This window comes from Coregonus lavaretus (genome assembly GCF_964263955.1).
Source record: "Coregonus lavaretus genome assembly, chromosome: 23".
NCBI lineage: Eukaryota > Metazoa > Chordata > Actinopteri > Salmoniformes > Salmonidae > Coregonus > Coregonus lavaretus.
Window position 1 is genome coordinate 40925571 of NC_140010.1, and position 16255 is coordinate 40941825.

At 41.8% G+C, this 16255-nt stretch overlaps 1 protein-coding gene across 1 annotated transcript in view; it reads right to left on the reverse strand.

The window, feature by feature from the left end:
• The window catches only part of faim2a (Fas apoptotic inhibitory molecule 2a), a 56371-nt gene that overhangs the window by 26563 nt on the left and 13553 nt on the right, over positions 1 to 16255 (reverse strand). The window contains exons 2-9 of the mRNA XM_084188032.1: positions 13216 to 13417; positions 10876 to 11000; positions 9044 to 9108; positions 5912 to 5965; positions 4626 to 4676; positions 1097 to 1136; positions 889 to 926; positions 640 to 727 (exon numbers count right to left, since the gene is read on the reverse strand). Coding sequence (XP_084044158.1) covers positions 640 to 727; positions 889 to 926; positions 1097 to 1136; positions 4626 to 4676; positions 5912 to 5965; positions 9044 to 9108; positions 10876 to 11000; positions 13216 to 13387 — 633 coding nt within the window. The 5' untranslated portion in view covers positions 13388 to 13417. The remainder of the gene's footprint in view (positions 1 to 639; positions 728 to 888; positions 927 to 1096; positions 1137 to 4625; positions 4677 to 5911; positions 5966 to 9043; positions 9109 to 10875; positions 11001 to 13215; positions 13418 to 16255) is intronic.

Genomic DNA, 16255 nt, shown 5'->3' on the forward strand with positions numbered 1-16255 from the left:
CTACCCTGCATGAATCTGCAGGTAGCTAACCAACCAGGTTCAATGTAGGCTATAACTAGCAAATCAAATGGCTCTGAGATACGAATAATATTACTACACAGATCATACACGTAACGTTAGCTAGCGAGCCAGCCAGCTAACGTTAGCTAGCTAGCTAACAGTACACCTTAACTTGAAATGAAAATGACTTTCTGACAAAATTAGAAACATGTAATATCTGAAAATGTAGCTAGCTAGACTATCTTACCCGTAAGATAGTCTTACCCGTAAGATAATCTTACCCGTATCTATGTCACGGATGCCATGGTTGCCCTTAGTTTGAAGATGAATCCGGAGACAGGTGTTTTCTCCATCTCCTTAGCTATCATACACTAATTCCACCGATTTCAAAACTCGGTCCTCCAGAACGTGGAGAGCAACACTTATGCAGTTCTACTACGCCAAAAAACACATTTTGATTTTAAAAAAAGGTTTACGTTCAAATGGCTCTCCTGTGAAGTAGTGACGCGCGACATACACCTAGTTTCCTGAAACTAGTCACAAATGATCAAAATGCCACTACTTGGACAAAACTAAATAATTTAACCTGACAACAGGCATACAGATTGTTCTGTTAGCTGTCTGCTTGTAAAAACTCACCTTGGTCTGGAAACAGAAGAGGGTGATGAACAGACACACCATGGCGGTGATGCCCACACACAACATCACCACTTTAGTGTTGTGGTAGCTATGGACACAGGGGAGGGATAACCAAGTTACTACTCCTCTGTATGACAATACCTTTCAGTAGACATCATTACCGTAGACATCAAAAAAATGGGACAGTCTACACTCACACACCACATATTTACACATGCACGCATGCATGCACACACACACACAATTTACCTGGCCAGCATGCCTGCCATGTAAGACATTGCCAAAGTCTGTATAAGTGAGGACAAAAATAGGATCACAAACACAACAATTTCACAGATCTAGTAAAGTTTTCACCTCATAATTTTGAGTACCACAATTTCAGTAAAATGTTTATCATTGCGGCACTAACTAAGCATACCACTAAATATCAAGCAGAAATAGCTTCCTGGACACTTACAAATATCCCCAAGAGGATGAGGTTGGTGGGGTACTGTCGCCTGTAAAAAGCCAATGAGATATAGTGAGATAATTTTTGTATGAGCAGAGCACCAATTTAACAAACCTTACCACAAAACTTGATATTTTTTACAATTGAACAAATGTTGTGAAGCTTGCGTTCAATTGGCATTCTCTGTTGCATACAACAAGCTTCCATTCTACCTGTCACAAGGGGATTTAAGAAGAAATTGTCAACCCTTTTACAGTAAACCCTGTTACTTTATTTGGCACTTAAAGCTGCAATATGTAACTTTTTGGGCAACCCGACCAAATTCACATAGAAATTGAAGTTATTTCATTCCATTGAAAGCAAATCTAAGAAACGGTAGATCTGTTCTATGTGTGCTATTTCTATGCTTCCCAGTCTTAAGTTAATTTTTGAGTCTTTTAATTTTAGGTTTTGTACACCAGCTGAAAACACAATATTTTTGGTTATAGAAAATATATTTCACAGCGGTTTAGATGGTACAATGACTCTACACTATAGTTGTTTTGTCACATAAACTGAAATTAGGCAAACTATTAGAATTTTAGCAACCAGGAAATGGCGGAGCAATTCTTTTTTAAAGGAAAAACTATATATTTGAAATGTTTTCCATTAGTCCACTGTTGATACAGTCCCAAAATGTTTTTCATGTCAGCAGTCAAGTTTTCAAGATATAGGAATTTCAAGAAGTGTCACTTGCCACATATCATGATGATGCATTTTGCATCATCCTACTACACCGGCTCCGACGCTCATCGGATGTGGCAGGGCTTGCAAACTATTACGGACTACAAAGGGAAGCCCAGCCGCGAGCTGCCCAGTGACACAAGCCTACCAGACGAGCTAAATTACTTCTATGCACGCTTTGAGGCAAGCAAAAAACTCTAGACCACCTTTACTCCACACACAGAGACGCATAAAAAAGCTCTCCCTCGCCCTCCATTTGGCAAATCTGACCATAACTATATCCTCCTGATTCCTGCTTATAAGCAAAAACTAAAGCAGGAAGCACCAGTGACTCGGTTAATAAAAAAGTGGTCAGATGACGCAGATGCTAAGCTACAGGGCTGTTTTGCTAGCACAGACTGGAACATGTTCAGGGATTCTTCAGATAGCATTGAGGAGTACACCACATCACTCACTGGCTTCATCAATAAGTGCATCGATGACGTCGTCCCCACAGTGACCGTAGTGGCAGGGCTTTAAAACTATTACAGACTACAAACGGAAGCACAGCCGCGAGCTGCCCAGTGACACAAGCCTACCAGACGAGCTAAAACACTTCTATGCTCGCTTCAAGGCAAGCAACACTGAAGCATGCATGAGAGCACCAGCTGTTACAGACGACAGTGTGATCACGCTCGCCGTAGCCAATGTGAGTAAGACCTTTAAACAGGTCAACATTCACAAGACTGCAGGGCTAGACGGATTACCAGGACATGTTCTCCGAGCATGCGCTGACCAACTGGCAAGTGTCTTCACGGACATTTTCAACCTGTCCTTGGCCGAGTCTGTCATACCTACATGTTTCAAGCAGACCACCATAGTCCCTGTGCCCAAGAACACCAAGGTAACCTGCCTAAATGACTACCGACCCGTAGCACTCACGTCTGTAGCCATGAAGTGCTCTGAAAGGCTGGTCATGGCTCACATCAACACCATCATCCCAGAAACCCTAGACCCACTCCAATTTGCATACCGCCCCAACAGATCCACAGATGACGCAATCTCTATTGCACTCAACACTGCAGCTCATTGCCTACAACTCAGCGTTCAACACCATAGTGCCCTCAAAGCTCATCACTAAGCTAAGGACCCTGGGACTAAACACCTCCCTCTGCAACTGGATCCTGGACTTCCTGACAGGCCGCCCCCAGGTGGTAAGGGTAGGCAACAACACATCTGCCACGCTGATCCTCAACACGGGGGCCCCTCAGGGGTGCGTGCTTAGTCCCCTCCTGTACTCTGTTCACCCATGACTGTGTGGCCAAGCACGACTCCAATACCATCATTAAGTTTGCCAACGACAAAACGGTGGTAGGCCTGATCACTGACAACGATGAGACAGCCTATAGGGAGGAGGTCAGAGACCTGGAAGTGTGGTGCCAGGACAACAACCTCTCCCTCAACGTGATCAAGACAAAGGAGATGATCGTGGACTATAGGAAAAGGAGGGCCGAGCACGCCCCCATTTTCATCGACGGGGCTGTAGTGGAGCAGGGTGAGAGCTTCAAGTTCCTTGGTGTCCACATAGCCAACAACCTATCATGGTCCAAACACACCAAGACAGTCGTGAAGAGGGCACGACAACACATTTTCCCCCTCAGGAGACGGAAAAGATTTGGCATGGGTCCTCAGATCCTCAAAAGGTTCTACAAGTGCACCATCAAGAGCATCCTGACTGGTTGCATCAGCGCCTGGTATGGCAACTGCTCGGCCTCCGACCGCAATGTGCTACAGAGGGTAGTGCGTACGCCCAGTACATCACTGGGGCAAAGCTTCCTGCCATCCAGGACCTCTATACCAGGCGGTGTCAGAGGAAGGCCCTCAAAATTGTCAAAGACTCCAGCCACCCTAGTCATAGACTGTTCTCTCTGCTACCGCACGGCAAGCGGTACCGGAGTGCCAAGTCTAGGTCCAAAAGACTTCTCAACAGCTTCTACCCCCAAGCCATAAGACTCCTGAACAGCTAATCATGGCTACCCGGACTATTTGCACTGCCCCCCCACCCCATCCTTTTTACGCTGCTGCTACTCTGTTAAGTATTTATGCATAGTCACTTTAACTCTACCCACATGTACATATTACCTCAACTACCTCAACTAGCCGGTGCCCCCGCACATTGACTCTGCAACGGTACCCCCCTGTATATATAGCCTCCCTACTGTCACTTTATTTTACTTCTGCTCTTTTCTTTCTCAACACTTTTTTTTTGTTGTTGTTTTATTTTTACTTTTTTTGTTTAAAATAAATGCACTGTTGGTTAAGGGCTGTAAGTAAGCATTTCACTGTAATGTCTGCACCTGTTGTATTCGGCGCATGTGACCAATACAATTTGATTTGATTTGATTTGATATAGAACAGATATACTGCTTCTTAGACATGCTTTCAATGAGAATGACAGATGTATAACTCACATTTCTATGTGAATGTTGTCGGGTCGCCCCAAAAGTTACATATTGCAGCTTTAATAGGCACTTACTATTGTCTTCTTTTTTAATTTAACCTCTTGAGATGGGAAAATGTTTTTTATGAAGTTGAACATGTACTCTATTACAGAATGTTAGAATTTGGTGAAATATTAAAAAAAAAATACACATTTGAGAAAAAGGCACCAAATTGATGGAATGACCCAAATACTGTCTTCAGTGAATCAAAAATGGATATTAAATGGTACAAAAGTGCCTTGACCTTTTAGTTATGAAAGTAGGAATTGGGAATGATTGAAGGAAGACCAATCAAATGTAAGAAAAAAGTGTTGCCTGAAGAGTTGGCTTCTTACCGGGCACTTGTGCTGCAGACTAGCACAAGATATGTCCCCATGAAGGTGATGCTGGAATAAGAACCATTATGTGGTCACCAGTTATGACAGGTAGCTCAGAGTGCCATATCAGTGCACCTAAAAAAATCTAAGTTAAAGAATAGGACAAAATCAAATGAAACTGTATTTAAAGTTCATTTAAAGTTTGATTTGATTTAGTCCTATTATTTAACTTAGATTTTTGGTTGAGATGGAGACGTGAATCCAACATAGCAATTATTAGACAAATTTGAATTAAAGCCAGACTAAGTCAATGGCACAGATGGAACTATCCAAGCAGTAGATACATGTCCTTTAAATGTTGATATTTGGTTGTGTTGTCAACCAAGCACAATTCAATATTACTTTTGTAATACAGTAAATAGCCAAGAATGAAGTCTATCTTACAAAATAACGTAACATAGAAAATAATGTAACATACAACTTTAAAATGAGTAGCACCTCCATGGTCACAATTTGAGGTTAGTGTAACTATACAATCCTTGTTATTGTCACGTTCGTTGAGTACAGGATTGGACCAAGGAGCAGCGTGGAATGCATACATGTTTATTTATAAAGTAAACACACGACAAAACAACAAAAGCAACGTAACGTCAAGCTCACAATGGCCACACACACACACACACACACACATAGATACTCACACCCTGACCAAACCAACTAGCGAACTCTATGTCAGGGCATGACAGTTATGTAATCATTTTAGGCGTGTATGTTCAAGATAGCATGCATAGGTCGTCGCAGGTCTGTGGAGATCTTCACAATTGCTGTGATAATCTGCGCAGAATCTCGAACGGCATTGATCACTTGCACCATGTACTTTTATGTAATCTTAACTACAATCCAGGTCATTTGGTTCTGCTATTAGATGAAGCACAGTAATAACACATTAATCTGTTGTATAAATAAACTAAAGATCTGACATTGTATTCCCATTTGAACTTCGCTGCGCTTTTAAATGGTTGAAAGCGCAGTGATAGTCATTTGGGCAACATCGTAATTTGGTTGTGCTTTTATATGGTTGAAAGTATAGTGATAACACATTGGAAATTCAACTAACTTTTGGCTGTCTTTTTGAGTGGGTGAATATAAATTGTTATCTCATTTATCAACGTCGCAACCAAATATTACCCGAGGATCCAGGTTGAAATGACGTAGTGTTCTCAGTAGGTTAAGTCTTATGACACATTTCTTTTACCAGTTTGGCATTAGTAAATAGCACATAGAGTAAGAGATAGAATACTCACTATGAGGCAAGGTAGAGGATTCGGTTGTACTGCACAAACTGCCGGACTGGTTCACTGTAAATTTGAGTGACAATTCATGAGTTTGGACATCTAATGAGAGGATGGGCAACCATTTTTCACTTTCTCATCTTTATCTGACAATCCAGTATATACAGTTGAAGTCGGAAGTTTACATACACCTTAGCCAAATAGATTAAAAAACTCAGTTTTTCACAATTCCTGACATTTAATCCTAGTACAAATTGGTCAGTTAGGATCACCACTTTATTTTAAGATAGTGAAATGTCAGAATAATAGTAGAGAGAATGATTTATTTCAGCTTTTATTTATTTCAACACATTCCAAGTGGGTCAGAAGTTTACATACACTCAATTAGTATTTGGTAGCATTGCCTTTAAATTGTTTAACTTGGGTCAAATGTTTCGGGTAGCCTTCCACAAGCTTCCCACAATAAGTTGGGTGAATTTTGGCCCATTCCTCCTGACAGAGCTGGTGTAATTGAGTTAGGTTTGTAGGCCTCCTTGCTCGCACACGCATTTTCAGTTCTGCCCACACATTTTCTATAGGATTGAGGTCAGGGCTTTGTGATGGCCACTCCAATACCTTGACTTTGTTGTCCTTAAGCCATTTTTCCACAACTTTGGAAGTACAGTGAGGGAAAAAAGTATTTGATCCCCTGCTGATTTTGTACGTTTGCCCACTGACAAAGAAATGATCAGTCTATAATTTAAATGTTAGGTTTATTTGAACAGTGAGAGACAGAATAACAACAACAAAAATCCAGAAAAAACGCATGTCAAAAATGTTAAAAATGGATTTGCATTTTAATGAGGGAAATAAGTATTTGACCCCCTCTCAATCAGAAAGATTTCTGGCTTCACTACGCCATGAAGGACTAAAATCCTGCAGCGCCCGCAAGGTCCCCCTGCTCAAGAAAGCACATATACATGCCCGTCTGAAGTTTGCCAATGAACATCTGAATGATTCAGAGGAGAACTGGGTGAAAGTGTTGTGGTCAGATGAGACCAAAATGGAGCTCTTTTGCATCAACTCAACTCGCCGTGTTTGGAGGAGGAGGAATGCTGCCTATGACTCCAAGAACACCATCTCCACCGTCAAACATGGAGGTGGAAACATTATGCTTTGGGGGTGTTTTTCTGCTAAGGGGACAGGACAACTTCACCGCATCAAAGGGACGATGGACGGGGCCATGTACCGTCAAATCTTTGGTGAGAACTTCCTTCCCTCAGCCAGGGCATTGAAAATGGGTCGTGGATGGGTATTCCAGCATGACAATGACCCAAAATACACGGCCAAGGCAACAAAGGAGTGGCTCAAGAAGAAGCACATTAAGGTCCTGGAGTGGCCTAGCCAGTCTCCAGACCTTAATCCCATAGAAAATCTGTGGAGGGAGCTGAAGGTTCGAGTTGCCACACGTCAGCCTCGAAACCTTAATGACTTCGAGAAGATCTGCAAAGAGGAGTGGGACAAAATCCCTCCTGAGATGTGTGCAAACCTGCGGGCCAACTACAAGAAACGTCTGACCTCTGTGATTGCCAACAAGGGTTTTGCCACCAAGTACTAAGTCATGTTTTGCAGAGGGGTCAAATACTTATTTCTGTCATTAAAATGCAAATCAATTTATAACATTTTTTTAATGGGTTTTTCTGGATTTTTTTGTTGTTATTCTGTCTCTCACTGTTCAAATAAACCTACCATAAAAATTATAGACTGATCATTTCTTTGTCAGTGGGCAAAAGTACAAAATCAGCAGGGGATCAAATACTTTTTTCCCTCACTGTATGCTTGGGGTCATTGTCCATTTGGAAGACCCATTTGCGACCAAGCTTTAACTTCCTAACTGATGTCTTGAGATGTTGCTTCAGTATATCCACATAATTTCCCTTCCTCATGATGCCATCTATTTTGTGAAGTGCACCGGTCCCTCCTGCAGCATGATGCTGCCACCCCCGTGCTTCACGGTTGGGATTGTGTTGGGATTGTGTTCTTCGGCTTGCAAATACACCCCTTTTCCTCCAAACATAATGATGATCATTATGGCCAAACAGTTATATTTTTGTTTCATCAGACCAGAGGACATTTCTCCAAAAAGTACAATCTTTGTCCCCATGTGCAGTTGCAAACCGTAGTCTGGCTTTTTTATGGCGGTTTTGGAGCAGTGGCTTCTTCCTTGCTGAGTGGCCTTTCAGGTTATGTTGATATAGGACTCGTTTTACTGTGGATATAGATACTTTTGTACCTGTTTCCTCCAGCATCTTCACAAGGTCCTTTGCTGTTGTTCTGGGATTGATTTGCACTTTTCGCACCAAAGTACCTTAATCTCTAGGAGACAGAACGTGTCTCCTTCCTGAGCGGTATGACGGCTGCGTGGTCCCATGGTGTTTATACTTGCGTACTATTGTTTGTACAGATGAACGTGGTACATTCAGGCGTTTGGAAATTGCTCCCAAGGATGAACCAGACTTATGGAGGTCTAAAAAAAAATTCTGAGGTCTTGGCTGATTTCTTTTGATTTTCCCATGATGTCAAGCAAAGCAAAGTTTGAAGGTTGGCCTTGAAATACACCCACAGGTACACCTCCAATTTACTCAAATTATGTCAATTAGCCTATCAGAAGCTTCTAAAGCCAGACATCATTTTCTGGAATTTTCCAAGCTGTTTAAAGGCACAGTCAACTTAGTGTATGTAAACTTCTGACCCACTGGAATTGTGATACAGTGAATTATAAGTGAAATAATCTGTCTGTAAACAATTGTTGGAAAAATTACTTGCATGCACATGCACAAAGTAGATGTCCTAACCGACTTGCCATAACTATAGTTTGTTAACAAGAAATTAGTGGAGTGGTTGAAAAACAAGTTTTAATGACTCCAACCTAAGTGTATGTACACTTCCGACTTCAACTGTAATAACTGTGGAGAATACCTTTTTTATTACAATATGGAGACAGCTTTTTCTAACTAAGCGTTTGTAACAAGGGCAAAGTTTGCACCCGTTGAGGTGTTTGTTGTTTGTCATTCAGAAAATAACCAGTTTGCAAGTGCAAAAACGCTTATTAAATTGGGCCCTCAACTGTTTTCTGGAGTGTGGTTTCATGACAGTGGACCTCACCAAAATGTGAAGAGTGCCACGATACCAAAGGTCACCAATAGCTGGACCATGGGGATAGTGAACACCTGAGGATAGGAATAGGATGTGTTAGATAGCCTCTCACAACATCCTAGCTGAGAGGACTACACACTACTAAGACAGAAGACACTATAGGGCTTTTCACACTACTGAGACCAATCGAAACGAGCCGAGCCAAACCAAGCTGCACTGAGCTGGCCTGGTTACGCATCCACCGTAGTTGCTGAAGAAGATAATGTAAAAGTGACAGCTCAGTTTGGTTTGGGTCAGCAGGATAGTATAGTGTGAAAAATGATTTATCTTCTATATATCCCCGTGTAGCTCAGTTGGTAGAGCATGGCGCTTGCAACGCCAGGGTTGTGGGTTCGATTCCCACGGGGGGCCAGTATGAAAATGTATGCACTCACTAACTGTAAGTCGCTCTGGATAAGAGCGTCTGCTAAATGACTAAAAATGTAAATCTACCAGATAAGATTAATCTACGTTTCAATGGTTACGTCTAGTGCTGTACTGATGAAATATCACTCACTGTGAGCACATGCTTTCAAGTTCTGAAGGTAGTCTTTTGACAGTTAAAAACAATAGGACAGTGTTAAATGAGGATAGTTGAGAGGATTAGAGTTAAATAGAAACAAGACCAAATAAAGACAAATGGGTCATTCCATGTCAAATGAACACAAGAAAGTGGTTTATGACACCCACCATCTCAGATTTTTCTGAAATGGTGGCTGTCATGACTTGTTGATTTGACATGGAATGACCAAATGAAACAGGAAGCTGTTAAAACACTATATATTTTAACAACGACAAACAGAGTGCTAGTATGGGTCCCTTTTAGAAAAAGACTATCCACAAAGGTAAATATTATCGACACTCACTGTGGCCATTCAAAAGGGGCACAGTGAAATGTGAAATGGCCTAGTTCAGGCAGAACAACATTAAGACACAGTGCTGCTACACATTAGTGCTGGAAGCGGGAGGTAACTCCCATTATATCAAGCGCTGGGTGAAAATATAGGAAAGCAACACAGAGGTTTGGAAGAAAACACTAATAAAAATGTATTCAGATTGATCCTAAGTGCTTAGCTATTCCATACCATTATTTATTTATTTTGTTGTACTTTTCCCTCCTTTTTCTCCCCAATTTCGTGACATCCAATTGGTAGTTACAGTCTTGTCCCATTGCTGCAACTCCCGTATGGACTCGGGAGAGGCGAAGGTCGAGAGCCATGCGTCCTCCAAAACACGACCCTGCCAAGCCGCACTGCTTCTTGACACACTGCTCGCTTAACCCGGAAGCCAGCCGCACCAATGTGTTGGAGGAAACACCGTACAACTGGTAACCGTGTCAGTGTGCATGCGCCCGGCCCGACACAAGTGTCGCTGGAGCGCGATGGGACAAGGACATCCCGGCCGGCCAGACCCTCCCCTAACCCGGACGACGCTGGGCCAATTGTGCGCCGCCTCATGGGTCTCCCGGTCGCGGCTGGCTGCGACACAGCCCGGGACCGAACCCGGATCTGTAGTGACGCCTCAAGTGGCGCAGCAGTGTAAGGCACTGCATCGCCTTACACTGCTGCGCCACTCGGGAGATCAAAAGGCTTAGTTTTCTGATCATTGTCTTATATCAGAAAAACCTGTACATTATAAAAATGATCAGTATTAGCATACAATAGAGAATTTCAACATGAACTGAACAAAGGGCAGACCTTCATCGCCACCTCTTGAATTTGTTGAGCCTTTGTCAATAAAAATGTCAAGAGTCAATAAAAAGATGTTGACAAAAGAAAAGGGCACTAGATAGAGCCTCTCACCTTGCGAATGAACATGCGTCGGATGTTCTTGTCCTCCCAGTTGCTACCGTTGAAGCTGTCGCTGGTGCTGGGGGCGGAGAAGGGAGAGGACATGTTGGAAGTGTAGGGGTTGGTGTAGCCCGGGCCTAACAGAGAGGGAGATCAAGAGAATTAAGGGAGAGATGACAACTTGTTGACTAGGTAACTAACGTGGCGCTCATGTCATTCAGAACAGAACATATAATTTAATACTCAGGTCAGCACTTGATGTGAAAAAAGGAGAGAGTGAAAGGACAATACTCTTTAAGAGAGTCCAACATCGGGAGTTAGGACAGTCACTCACTGAGTAGTCTCGCGTAGCCATACCTCCAAATCACGTTGTAGTTACGGCACTCCTTTGGAGGTCTGGAGAACTTTGTATTAGTCGAAATGGCTAGAATGGTCCGCTGGAAGCGGCTACATTTTGATTGGCCGTTACATTTCAAGAACCCTCCCCCACATGCCCGTAGAAGGGGTGCTGCGTTACGTGTTATGTTCATTACTGTTTTCCGACCAATCGAGTCGATGAAGGCATTACAGCTCTTCTCTGGTTGAACACTCTACAAAAAAAAGAGACATTATGGCGTGTCTACCTACAGGCTATGGTCAAAGTTTAGTGTATCAAGTGTGGCCGACAGTCTGCGATTTATTGAAATTGAAACACGGCATACATCAACATATTTTGATGGGGTTTTAATCCCAGCCATCCTCACGCACTGTTGGAGTGATTGGTTTGACGTGTTGCGAGGCGTCACTGATTTACACCGGGATTCCACCCCATTGTAGCTACTTTCTGCCATTGACTTCACCAGGCTTACCAATTAGGGAAGCCTGGCTCTCGACGAGGCTACTTACTGAGTAACCACAGCAGGTCTGTGTCAGTTAAATCAAATTTGATTTGTCACATGCCTCGTAAAACAACTAACAGTAAAATGCTTACTTTCGATTTGCTTAGTTTTGGAAATGCTTAGTTACGATCAACATGCAAGGCTAAGCTCTGATATGTGTCCATAAGACAGGATAAGGGAGTATATTTAAAGACCGGATATAATTAGTGTTGTCACGATACCAACATTTGACTAATGATACGATACCAGGCCAACTATCACGAGGCCAACTATCATGATACCGAGTAGTATCGGAATACCATGGGGGAAAAAATCAGTGGCCTAGTGTCCTGTTCGTCCCGTCCCCCGGATGCTTGTTCCCGTTTTCTAAACGTTCTGAGCATGTGCTACGCAAAACCCTGTCACTGAAATTTACACTTCTACTTAATACAACACATTGAATTTCACTTCACACTGTTCAGTGTTTAATAGAACACACACTGCTCTCAACTTTTAAAACGTTAGCCACCAAACAGAATTTAACGAGCACCAGAAATACATTGATTTTTGATATAGTTTAGGCTTACATTAGGCCTATATGAATCCTACCTTTTAAGCACATCTTATGTGTAGCAGACCTTTTTACTTTCTTACTGTGCCAATCAAATTTGCCTAGACCTACTGTCAAGTTACCAGGTTAGCTAGCTAGGTAACATGACTGAACAAAGTTGTTTGTTATCAAACCAATAATTAGCGACCCGGGATTAGTTTAAAACGGCCCGCGACATGGTTTGTGAAATTATATAAAATGCGAGTGAATCCCGATAGAAAGAAAAAAAGGCATCTCTGGTAATATGGGTTTTAACCGTTTAAGCTAGAGACAAGCCATTTTCTTTGCTGTAAAGCTGCGAAACGGTGCTCCATTTTCCCTCTCTGGCACTCAGGGTCTGCATGACAGTGAACTTGCTAAATCTACTCAGACTGGCCTGTGCTCTTGGTTATAATAGGCGATGAAATTATACAATGTATCAACATTGCTCGGTCTGCACGTTGCTCCAATGTAACACATGTACCAATCTAACAACAGAAGACTCATCAGGGTCAGCATCCCCCCTCGCCATCACGGCTAAATTATATTTTAAAAACTGATGGAGGAATAGATAGTAGGGGATGCGGCTGGCTGGTTACTGCTGCCACACATGATATGCGCATGAAAGTTAAGTGGATATTATTGGACCTGCGCATTCAAGAGACTAGTGGCTGTTGCTTAAATTCAACTGAATTTATGAACAAAAATGCCCTTATAAAACAATGTAATAGGCTCCAGCAGGTTCTTTAGATCAGTAGGGCTGAAAAATGTGGTAGTATCATATGAAACTGTATTACATTATTCTAAAATGTTGGTATCATAAGTCTCATGACGGAAATATAAATAGTCAACAGCAATTACATTTCTATAGGATAAGGAGGTAGGCTAAGTTGCCCCCCGACTCACTGGGACTGGGGTGTACGTAGGCCCATCTGGTGTGGATGGGCACCGGTGGAGGGGGCATGGGGGGCGGGTGGTCACTGTAGGGGGGTATTGCCACTATCACTCCCCCTAACGCCTGCTCCTTGTTCCCTGCCATGGATTCAGCGTAGCTGGGCGGGGCGGCCGGTAGACTCATGGCGAGGCAGTCTGTGTATGAGGAAAACGGCTGAGGAAGACAAAGGGAGTTAATAATTCAACTTGAAACTATCTTTTAGTTTCTTCTCAGATCTGAAGGAACCGGCTAGGCCTGAGCAATGTGGCAGAAACCAAACTCCCCATAGCCATTAGAAGACTACACCTCTCCTGGCTGTCCCTTCAGAACTGAGCAATTCCACGGAAAACAGAGTGACGCTAAGATTCACTTTTTCACTTTGAAATGTATACCAAGCAAAAACCATTGATTGCAAAGTTTAACAAACCATACACCTACAGTACCTACAGAAAGTATTCACACCCCTTTACTTTTTCCACATTTTGTTGTGTTACAGCCTGAATTCAAAATAGATTAAATATATTGTTTTTCTCTCACCCATCTACACCAATACCCAGTAATGACAAAGTGAAAACATGTTTTTAGAAATGTTCGCACATTTATTTAAAATGAAATACAGAAATATCTCATTTACATAAGTATTCACACCACAGGAGGCTGCTGAGGGGAGAACGGCTCATAATAGCATCCGGAACGGCAAAAAAATGGAATGGAGACCATGTGTTTGATGTATTTGTTACCATTCCACTAATTCCGCTCCAGTCATTACCACGAGCCCCTTCTCCCTAATTAAGGTGCCACCAACCTCCTTTGATTCACACCCAAGTCAAGACATTGTAGAAGCACCTTTGGCAGCGATTACAGCTCTGAGTCTTTCCACACCTGGATTGTGCAACATTTGCCCATTATTCTTTTCAGAATTCTTCAAGCTCGGTCAAATTGGTTGTTGATCATTGCTAGACAACCATTTTCAGGTATTGCCATAGATTTTCAAGTAGATTTAAGTCAAAACTGTAACTCGGTCACTCAGGAACATTCACTGTCTTCTTGGTAAGCAACTCCAGTGTAGATTTGGCCTTGTGTTTTAGGTTATCTTCCTGCTGAAAGGTGAATTAATCATACTGAACCAGGTTTTCCTCTAGGATTTTGCTTGTGCTTAGTTTCATTCCGTTTCTTTTTTATCCTGAAAATCTACCCAGTCCTTAACGATTACAAGCATACCCATAACATGATGCAGCCACCACTATGCTTGAAAATATGGAGAGTGGTACTCAGTAATGTGTTGTATTGGATTTGCCCCAAACATAACACTCTGTATTCAGGACAAGAAGTGAATTGGTTAGCTTTTTTTTTTCCAGTATTATTTTAGTGCCTTGTTGCAAACAGGATGCATGTTTTGGAATATTTTATTTCTGTGCAGGCTTCCTTCTTTTCACTCTGTCAATTAGGTTAGTATTGTGGAGTAACTACAATGTTGTTGATCCATCCTCAGTTTTCTCCTATCACAGCCATTAAACTCTGTAACCATTGGCCTCATGGTGAAATCCCTGAGTGGTTAACTTCCTCTCCAACAACTGAGTTAGGAAGGACACCTGTATCTTTGTAGTGACTGGGTGTATTGATACACCATACAAAGTGTAATTAATAGCTTCACCATGCTCAAAGGGATATTCAAGGTCTGCTTTTTTTTTAACCTATCTACCAATAGCTGCCCTTCTTTGTGAGTCATTGGAAAACCTCCCTGGTCTTTGTGGTTGACTCTGTGTTTGAAATTCACTCCTTGACTGAGGGACCTTACTGATAATTGTATGTGTGGGGTACAGAGATGAGATAGTCATTCAAAAATCATGTTAAACACTATTATTGCACACAGGGTGAGTCCATGCAACTTATTGTGAACTGTGAAGGACAGTTTTACTCCTGAATTTATTTAGGCTTACCTTAACAAAGGGGTTGAATATTTATTGACGCAAGACATTTCAGCTTTTTCATTTGTAATTAATTTGAAAACAAATTTGTACATAATTCCACTTTGACATTATGGGGTATTGTGTGTTGGCCAGTGACAAAAAAAATATCAATTTAATTTAAAAAATATTCAGGCTGTAACACAACAAAATGTAGAAAAAGTCAAGGGGTGTGAATACGTTCTGAAGGCATTTTATATGCAGACAACTACTTTCAAGAATTTCCACTGAAAATGTTACTAAAACACATTTTCTTGTGTAGATGCAAAGTTTGCCAACAGAATGACAGTAAAACCTCCCTCAGTTTTTTTTATGTGACCACATTTTCCAAAAACTCGGTTAAATATCTACCCCCGAATTAAGATTCAAAGATGCCTGCAGAAATAATGGGGTGTCAACTATGATATGACACCTTGAGTTTGAAAAAATCTATTTTGATAAGTGAAGATGATCAACACCCGGTAACAGAATGACATCATGTGTCCTTTATTTGTACTATACAGAAATGCATAATTATGAATGTCATTCTCTTCATGGTTATGTATCCTGAATAGGTACACAAAGGTACAGCACAGGACAGTACAGTAAAGAAAAGTAGAGTATAGTTCAGTACAGCACAGTACGTAGAGCACATTACAGTACAGCACAGTAGAGTACAGTACCGTACAGTAGAGAAAAGTAGAGCACGTTCTCTCAAAAAGATATCTGCACTGAGCAAATTTCAGGTCTGCTGAGCGCAAACTTGAACGTTGTCAAAATTCTGTGCAACTTCCGGCGCGTGCTTATTGTGAACACTGAGGCTGTACCCGCTTTAAGTTACAGTTTTAACAGTGGCCAATTAGCCTACTGTGGCTATTTGATCATAATGTAGGTCTACCTGACTGGCCTACCATCAAAAACAATGGAGAAAAATGCATCCCATAACATTTGAACATGGAAATAGCTGTTCTATCATTCAGCCTACAGTAGCAGCAAATGTGTGGTGTTCAATGTAGCTGTTGCCAGATAATTGAATGTTCATTTCTCTACCATAAGCTGCATCCCA